Source organism: Corylus avellana, chromosome 6, assembly GCF_965113065.1.
Source record: "Corylus avellana chromosome 6, dhCorAvel1.hap1.2, whole genome shotgun sequence".
NCBI lineage: Eukaryota > Viridiplantae > Streptophyta > Magnoliopsida > Fagales > Betulaceae > Corylus > Corylus avellana.
Window position 1 is genome coordinate 10,653,060 of NC_142495.1, and position 10,011 is coordinate 10,663,070.

General features: G+C 33.6%; 1 protein-coding gene across 2 annotated transcripts; it reads right to left on the reverse strand.

The window, feature by feature from the left end:
- Nucleotides 1-2,134: 2,134 nt before the first annotated feature.
- On the reverse strand, nucleotides 2,135-6,813 carry FLU (Tetratricopeptide repeat (TPR)-like superfamily protein). 2 transcript variants are annotated; one of them, XM_059603408.2, is made up of 5 exons: nucleotides 6,649-6,813; nucleotides 5,741-5,850; nucleotides 4,835-5,003; nucleotides 3,247-3,567; nucleotides 2,135-2,583 (listed from the first exon to the last, which is right to left on the reverse strand). In XM_059603408.2, the coding sequence occupies exons 1-5, from the start codon at nucleotides 6,743-6,745 to the stop codon at nucleotides 2,381-2,383; spliced, it is 900 nt and encodes a 299-aa protein (XP_059459391.2). In that variant the 5' UTR covers nucleotides 6,746-6,813; the 3' UTR covers nucleotides 2,135-2,380. The 2 variants fall into 2 exon arrangements, with proteins under 2 accessions (XP_059459391.2, XP_088373581.1); XM_088517455.1 differs by lacking the exon at nucleotides 6,649-6,813 and having other exon boundaries at nucleotides 5,733-5,822.
- Between the last annotated feature and the right edge of the window lie 3,198 nt (nucleotides 6,814-10,011).

Below are 10,011 nucleotides of genomic sequence, written 5' to 3' on the forward strand. Positions count from 1 at the left end.
ATAGCCATTCATCAGGAAGCCTGTCGGTAGCTAGGCCTTCCAATAGTTTCCTTAATACCCTTGAACAATTGTATTATTAGTCGTTCACTGAGACGGACCTATGCACATAATGGGTGGGCCATGGCCACCCCCGATTTTATAATTTTTTTTATTAATTTTACTTTTAAAATTTGCATTTGAGACTTGGGCTCAAAAGAAAGTAGTCCACAATTTTTTGTTTGGCTTAGACCCGTAAAAAACAATCCAAATTTTTTAAGAATGCATTGGGCCTTTCAAACAAGAAAACGCATATGACCGTAATGCCCCAAACCCATGAATTAAAATGCCATACGTCTATCCCTAAAATTCATATTGTTTTCGAGAGTGCAGCATGCATATGAGAAAAGTTTCTAGTTCCGTCCCTGGGTGTGGGACATTATTTAAAGTGTTTTATTTTTTACAATATTTTGTGGGTTTTTTTCTTTTCTTTTCTTTTAAAGTACTTTAGTGGCGGGATCACATCTAAAAACTTATTTGGAGAAGTGTTGTTTAAGAAAGAAGTGCTGTTTTTTTTTTTTTTTTTTTTTTTTGGAAAGGAATCGAGCGGTTTTAGTATTTGAAAATTGAGGAGAACTTCTTAATTTTTTATTTTTTTTTCCCAAACAAACACTTTTAAAAAACAAAAATAAAAAAAAAATCAAACTAATTATAACTTCTTTTAAATTTCCTTTTCAATTTATATAGATCAAGTTATATTCCCTTAACTTAGCACGCACCATATATGGCCTTTGCACTTGTTTATAGGTTAGGAGTATGTTTGTGATTGTATTTGAGAAATATAGTTTTTAAGTCAAAAAGTGTTTTTTGGCAAAAGCTTCATTTTTTTTTTTTTTACAAAAATACGTTTTGGCCATTTTTAGAGTAAAAAAAAAAAAAAATTGTATTTTTTACCAAACATGTAAGCTTTTGTTTGACACAACTTTTAGATACTAAAAGTACATTTTAAGCTTTCTAATACAATTTCAAACAGCCCTACGTGCCTCAAAGTCTATTTTCCTAGGAAAAAATTTATACCTAATCTTTGAGTTTTTATGCGATTTCAATTTAGCATAGAATTTTTTGATTTGGACAGTCAACCGGTAATTCATGTTTTTCAAATAGGTTTTCCCATCGGCTATCTATCCAAAAAAGTAAAGAAATAGTGCCACTCTCTAGGTAATTCATGTTTTTCAAATTGGTCTTCCCATTAACTTATATTCAAAAAGTAACATAATTAATTCTAAGTAGCCAGTTTGTGCCATGTCATACATAAGTACCATTTCTCTTATAGGAGCTGATTCACTATCATTTATCTTATTTAATAATCGAGCTTAAATTTGTATCTATAATTGACTCATTTATTAAGTGAACCGAGTGAAAGTCAAATCTATTCAGGTCGGGTTCAAGTGGCTTTGTTTGTTCAACAACCCTATTTGAGGGTATTGGAGCTTTGAGTGATTTTCTCTTCACTAATTTTCGTAATCTATCTATGGTTGGTGTTCATCTCTGCCTATAGATGCACCTCACATGGAAAAGAACCAAATAATTATAGTATTCTTGCGTGTGATTGTTTTTGTGTTATCTACCTTAATTGTGGACTCTTCCACAACCCAGGAAATAACATAGATATCTTTGGCATAGTACCAAAACATCAACATTATCCAATGCATCTCTAACCTCAGAAACTTTTGCAATGTTTTCTCTGCACACATTAGTAACACAAAAATGATTTTCAGCTCATAAAATCATTATAGAATGGATATTTTTTTAATTTTTGATAATCACTTGCAAGCAAGCCCCACACCACCACCTCAATGAGGGAACATGGCTTTAGCATTTGGTGCAAGTCACGCTATATATCAGGCATTGTATGAAATTCCAAACAGTAATATTTGTTTTAGACATTCCATCAAAAATCTCCTCAACATATTCATTTCGCTCACAAGTCATACATAACTCAATACTCTTTCTTAATAAAGAGAAACAATCTGAAAGAAGTAAGTCAACCACAAGAAATATTGGTCTTAGAATAAAAGAGAAATAGGCTCTTTACTTGAATCAAAATTCCAATTCAAATTCAAAGGCAGATTGATATTTTGTTCCAAAAAAAATCGCAAATCCAGATTTGATTGTCATATCATGGGGCATACCAATCGACAACTAGATTGTTTTAAAAACAAATGGAAGCCCCAAGACATCCAAAGGGATTTCGGGAGGATATTCTCCATCAAGTGACTTTTAACATAGATACAAAAATGAAATGCCACAAGGAAATGCAGGTGACCAGCTTTCAGCAAACTCAACTAATACTACAACCTCAAAACATCATTGACAAAGAACATGTACTGGATTAGAGGAACGATTAGTCAGTTTCCAACCTTGAAATATATTTGTCATAGAATTTCCCTGCTCGCTCAAGATCTCCAAGCTCAGTATAACAATCAGCAATTGCTCCATAAGCTTCAGTGTTTCCTGAGTCCTCTCCTTCTCTCTGAGAGATTGCCAAAACCATAGAATGGTATTTGATGGCTTCCCGGTACTTGCCTTGCCTTTGCAGGGAGGCTCCTGAAAGATCAACTTTGAATCAGAACTTGAGATTGGTAGCTACTGTAGAGAAATCACAAACAATGTTGAACCTACTTCTAAGAAATTATATATGAAGTAAAAGAAAATAGTGAAAAACATGGACCAATGAAGAAAGTTCAAGAAGCACATAGAACTTAATAACAAAACGTAATTGAGAAATCCAGAACACCATATTTTGACTGAAATTAATGCTTAGAAAGACTAATAGAGTCAATTTAAACATTTTTGTATTCTTAAATCTTGAAAAAAATGTGATTTTGATACTCAATAGAGAGGAACCTCATAGTAGGTTGCACATGATTGGTTTCATTTAGTTGCCTGAGAATGGTTATAACAATTCTTTGGGCTTCAATTAATGAGATTACTCAATGAGTGATAAGAGAAAAAGGTCTTATCAACAATCAATCCAAACCAAGGCTAAACACTTCGATTTATCCATAAAAACAATAAAAGAAAAGAGAAAAATCCTTCCCAGGCTTTTTTCCTTTTTTGGAACTAGATGCGTAGGACTTTTTTCCTTTTCCCTAAAATTAAATATCCCAGAACATGCCTTTTGTTTGTTTTCCTAATTTGACATAAGCCATAGCACTTATATTAAACAAACCTAGGAGGCAGTTAACGACCAAGGGAATGCAAACAGACCTAAACCTCTTGCAGCCTTCTTCTCCTCAGTAGGATCCTTTAAATTCTGAGCAAGCTCAAGAGCTGTTTTAAACTCCATGAATGCTTTCTCAAGTTCTTGGTTTCTCAAAAAATTCTTTCCAGTCTTCAATCGAGAAATCAACTCATGCTTCTTTGGATCAACAATTACTTCATTCTCTGATATTCTTCCACCAACAGGAGCATAACTCAAGCTAGGAGCATAGGACTCAATCTTAGCTTGCCTTCTTAGAGCTGCATTGATTTGGCGCAGCTGTTCATTCAACCGCTGCATTTCCCCTCTCCTTTGCCGAGCAAGCAACCCTACCATACAGGCAATCAACAATTAGTGGGAAAATGTGCATATAAACTTCATATTCATAACAAAATGATAGATATCAGGCACTGAAGTATAGAATGGGTTTTGTTTCTTAATTCACATAGCCACTCCCAATTATAATCCTCAAAATGAAAAGAGAGAGAGAGAGAGAGAGTACCAAGCAGGATTTTTATCTAGGGGGACTGGATATAGTTCTAAAAAAAAAAATTGATTTGTGGCTAAATCTTCGGGTACTTGTATAAAAACATGCTTTATGTAAATTATAAAACATGTAATACATGAGATAATTAAATACATAGATAAATTAATAATTTTTATGACACTTCAGTTTCTATACAGTCCATATGAGATTGTAGAGGTGATTAACTTCAAAGATGTATAACTGTCCAAAAATTCTTCAAAAATTTAAAGGCATATCTAGACTAAGAAATAAGTTGTATCTAAAAAATTAGTTTTAACAAAAAAATTTAAAAAATAATAATAATAATTTACAATCATCTGCCAAACCTTAAGCTAATGCAGAGAAAAAATAAAAAATAAAGAAGATCATGAATCAAAGAGAAGTACCAAAAAGAAGGATGAAACTAACCATGATTTTACCTAGAAAGAAAAAGAATAAAAGTGACCATGATTACATAGTTTATGAGTAAATGTTCAAATCTCAATTTTGTTGGAGACATTATTCAGCATAATAATTCTATGGGATTTAAATGAATTGAAAAAATTTTGTTTTTCCCCCGCTTTTTTTAACATATTGGTAGAAACTACCACTTATCATTTCCAATGACAGTAAAGGAAATATAACCTAAGAAACATTAATATAACAACTCCAAAAACATAATCAAAATTTTTAGCGGGAATTTTCCAAAATCTTTAAGGATACTCAATTCCCAACTTGAAAATGCTGCTTTAGGACAAGGCCCAAGGTGTCTGGGACATTAACAAGTCATGCATGTTGGTCATTTAGCAGGTAATTTCCATGCCTAAATCTCAAACTCCTAGGTGGCTGTCTGGGTTATAAACCACAGCCTCCAGGGCATTCCATATGTGGCACTTTCTTACATTTGCTCATCAAAATGCTTAAAAAAATATAAATGCAGTAATCTACGTGTTTTTTTGTTTTTTGTTTTTGGGAAAAAGCATAATCAACTCTACCAATAATAGAAAAGTCCATATATATTCCAAATAAATACTTCAAAGTAATGGTAAGGAATGGAAGTAAAGGATACCGTGAAGCCAATAGTACCTTACCTCCCACAGTGGCTCCTATAAGGGCCACACCTAGCAGTAAAGGCATGTTCATGTTGAAAACAGAGTCATTAGCCTCACATGTTTCTGCCAGAGCTTTGAAAGGTGTAGTTAACATCAAAGCATTACTGACAAGAAATCCCACTGTTCGGATTCTTAACTGTTTGTTTCCCTGCCACAGCGGTAAACAATTGCTATGAAAGTGGGAATCCATAAGGAAATGGATGGAAACTAATGCATGCTATGGTAATTTTGAGCACACACATCTTTCTTGAAATATAACACTAAAACAAACTTTTCTGGTTAGGTGTTCCTTTTCTATACATCATATGTATTGGCATGTGCCCTTTCGCTTGTAATAAATTTCTATTACTTATAAAAATAAAAATAACAGTTAATGAACTCCATCCGTTTGTGGTGCTCTAGTTTGGTTGTGAGCCTATGACTATCAAATGAAAACCAAACTTGGCAAAATTTAAATAGGCAGTTAACTCTAAACTTGACAGGAGTCGCTAACTTGCAACTTATATCTACTAGAAAGATCCAAAAAAAAAAAAAAAAAAGCCCTACAAATATTTTGCATAATAATGTTCTCTAAAGCAGTTTTCGTAGGGATTGTAAACTCCATTTGTTAATGTGTTTTATGAGGTATTTTTTGTTTTTTATTTGAAAAAAGTGTTCTATGTGACATAAAGGTGAAAACTATTTTTGTGTTTTGAGTTGCTTGTTAATGTTTTTATTTTGAAAAGAGAAAACAAAGACACAAAACAAAAAAGGAGCCTTAATCTCTGCATTTTACAATTTGGGATTTTCTTATACCACAGATAAAGCAAGCAAGTGCAACATATATCATAACCAAAACTCCTAGGAAAGTCATAACAGCTGATATCGGGGAACTCACCATCATACCTGACAATGTAAGTTCGGCAAAGTGAAGCAAAACTCAGATAGTCCATAAAAAGTATCTCCCAAGGACGATATAAGCCTATCCATCTTAAGTGAAAGAGAAGCCATCTTCCCTGATTCAATCAATGAAAACATAACCATATTAGCAATAGAATGATTCTCCACATTAGTGTCGTTAACCCTGCAACTATCCCACATAAGGCCTTCCTGTATATGGGTAAAATGATGGTGGGTTGATGAACAATATACACTTATTTATGCATATATAAAAAGTTTTGAAAAAATTTATTCATTATGAAGACCATTAACATGAAAATCACGCAACACGACCAGCTCAAGAATCACATATTTTCTGTGTTTCATCTTCTACTATCGTTATTCCACACTTTTCTCGAATATCCTTGATTCTGGGAACTTATTAAAAGTGGAATATCGTTATTCCACTTTTAATTACAAAAAAAGAAAAAAAAAAGGTTCAATCCTACTTGCATACCTCAACAACAAAACCTCCACATTTCACATTTAGCTTTAACCTCAACAAAAATTAACGCTTACACTAAAATCCAATATAGACACTGTTCTCAAAAACTAAATTTTAAGTATTTTTTTTTTTTTTTTCCTTTTTCTCTTCCACCCACAAGGCAGAAATTCAAGCATAATATCCAATTTATTGTCCTTAGTACATTGTTTTCTCTTTTTTCTCAGCAACCAAACTGAGCTTAAAATGTGAAGACCCCGTCAGAGGTTACCATTGGGGAATATTCGAGTTCGCTGTTAAGGTTACAGCCTAAGGAGATAAATAAGCAGTGAAAATTCAGAGCAGAGAGGAAGAATCACTTCGAATTTCAAAAGTAAGCAAAAGGTGAGAAATGATTGGAAAAGAAAGAGATTGTGTACGGGTGAGTACTGACCGGGAGCTTGGGATTTTCGGGTGGAAGGATCGGACGGCGGAGATCGGACGGAGTTCGGGGGAGTGAAGAAGCAGGAGCAACAGAGCACAACCGCCATTGCTTCGGATAAACGTTGGGGGGAGTTCCAGTGGGCTTCTTTATAAGCAGAATGTCTGACAATGTAAAATGCCCTTCGATTCCCAAAAAACAACACTTTGATGCCACGTTTATGATTTACCAATTTTTCTTTTTTTTTTTTTTTTTTTAATTCCTCCGGAGAATAATTGTTTGCGAGGGCACAACCATGTTTAATTGACAGGTTACTAGTGTTATAAACAATAACTTATAATATTTGGGTCATCAGTATTATATTACAAGTTACATTAGATGGCACCAACCCTATTAGGAATGTGTAATATATTGGGTATACCATATAAGATAGCTATAACCTAAGACACCGGATTAAGTTTCCTTGTATTAAAATATAGGGTTAAATACTTTATTCACCCATATGGCTTAACTTTTTTATTTTTTAACCCTTAAGGTTTACTTTTTATCATACAAGGTCCCTCTGGTTTGTCTGAATGTGATGGAATGCCACATTAGCACTAATCACGGTTTGACACGTGTCCATATAATTAATTAATTAAAAAATAAATTTTTTAAAAATTAAAAACATTAAAAAATTATATTTAATTAAATTTATTAAAAAAAAAAATTATATTTGAGACGTCGGTGGCGGGCGATGGAAGCGTGGCGTACCAGTGCAGGTCATCGGAGGTGTTGGTTCAGAGGATTTCTGAGTACATAGAGACCGACCAGTGCATTCAAGCATGTGGGATTGACAGGAACATGATTGGTATTTCATCTGGCCCTTCTTGAGCCACAATTCACCGCCAAGCTTTGCACCCCGGCTTGCTACCATGAGTGCCCCAACATTGTTGACCTTTACTTCAACTTGGCCACCGGCGAAGGTAAGAATTTTTCCAAACTCAGTGAAAAACTTTGGTTGGGGTTTACTTCGACTCATGACTATTTATTCCAACTTTCCTTCCTGTTTCTACGGTGGGGGTTTACGGGATTTTTTTCATGGCGGGTGGGTTTTGCTCTTACGGAGATCATCAATACCGGAGCCACGCCCCATGGGTTAGCTGAACCACCCTTAGCCACCTCAAAATTTATTTATTTATTTTTAATTTTTTTAAAAATTTAATTAAATATAATTTTTTAATGTTTTTATTTTAAAAAATAATTATTTTTTATTAATTAATTATATAGACATGTGTCAAACCATGATTGATGCTGACTCAAATTTTGGACGGAATGACTATTTCTGTCTTTAGGCAAACCATAAGAACCTTCTGTGATAAAAAGTAAACCCTATGAATTAAAAAATAAATAAGTTAAACCACATTGATGAATAAAGTATTTAACCCTAAAATATATTGGCATTGTTACTAAGATTATATCTACACTTCTCAAAACAAAACTACATTTTTATGATGTAATGATAGATGCAATACCTAATACAATTGTGAAAACATACGTTTATTTCAACATTTATAATGGAAGTTTATTTCATACTCAACTGTTAAATTTATTTACTAAGCCTTAAACTTATACAGTATCAAAGGTGAGTATCAGTTTGGTCGGTATCGGTAGGAGCATTTTCGCCTAATGATTCATAAAAGTCGGTTCATTCGATTAATTAATCGACTCCATACCGACAATGAATAGTTTTGACTTTTTCGGTTAATCGGCTAAGTCGGTTAATTGTCCATTACAATTTTTTATACTTAGATTTATCAATGAACTACATAATTAGTAAATAATATGTTTTATAAGTGAAAATAACAAGTAAATTCACGGAACATGGACCAAAATGATAACCACAAATGAGCTGGACAAACACAATAAGAAAAGTTACTAGATAAAATTCAAAGTTCACTTAAAAAATCAGCTAAGTTAGTTAATTGTCGGTTAATCGATCAATTTTTTTTTCTACCGCCTACCGAACTGAACTGATATCAAAACAATATTTTTATTTCACCTACCAACTATCGTAAGTCGGTTGTCGATCGGCGATGGTTCGGTGGCGATCAATAAACAATTAGTAAGCGGTAAACGGTTAATCTGCTCACCTATGCGCAGTATATTGCGATTTGGTAGGTCAACAATTTTTTTAGTGGAAGCCAATTTGCTAAGATAAAGATGCTAGGCGAATATTTAGCAGTGCTAGGTTTGCCTAATAATTATTATTTTGGTTGGAAACTCCGAGCTTATGATTGATGATATTACTTGTACACCTTATGGTTGTAGAAATTATCGGATCTTATATTTCACATTCTGCTTATATTTACTATGACATGTTGTAGGTGATCCCCTTAGTCAGTTACCAGTTAACTGCATTAGATAGATTGTCAGTAACCCTACTAGGATGAATTGATTTAATCAATACAATTTTGGGGCGATATACTCATCATAAAGAACATGTGTTAATTGTTTATTGGTGATGAAGTGCCCGATTGGCAATTTCCGTTATATTTATTTTTGACATGTCTAGAGGGCCGGAGGGGGAATTCAAATTAGTTACTTCTACTTTATGAGACACAGTCTTCCACCGATTAAGTTATCTCTTAAGAGTGGAGGGAGGGAGTTATGACTCCCTCCTCCCTGCCCCTTTCTCTTTTCCCCTTCCCTCATCCCTTTTCTCAACTCCACCATATATCGATCAGGGAGCGTGTGTCAATGGTCTTGACTTCTCAAGGTGTTTTTTAGTGGTGCGTGGCTGGCCGGCAGTAGTGCGTGGAATGCGTGAGGATGTGTTGGGTTTTTGTTATTGTATTTTCGTTGTTTTTAAATAAGAATGTATTATCTCTAGATTTGCTTTTAGTAGCGATATATGGGGTTGAGTTTTATTCATTTTCTTAAATTTTATTTTTACAAATCCTTAAGAATAACAGAATTGGTTTTCGGTTAGTCTTTTGTTTCCTTACAGTTCTTTTTTCTGGAAGTAAACCATGTCATTATGGTAAAGGCAGCAAGATGAATTGAGATTGATAAAGCATTAGTAGAGGAAATAAAAAAAGCTAAGGAATCAAGGACCTGACAGCGGATAGAGACGTAATTCGCCAGAATTTGCTGTAGATCTGAAACTGATTAAGACGGTGATTTTTCATAGATATTGTCCTATAAAAGCTCGAGAGGCTATTGTGCATGTTATAAATAATGTTTGAGTTGTAAAAATTTCAAATTATATCTTTGGCATTGTAGGGAGCATTTTGTCTCATTTAATTGTTATATCAATGAAGAGATAATTCGTTCAAAAATAAAAAATAAACTACCTCTAAGAGACATTTCCATTAGATATTTAAACATTAGTTA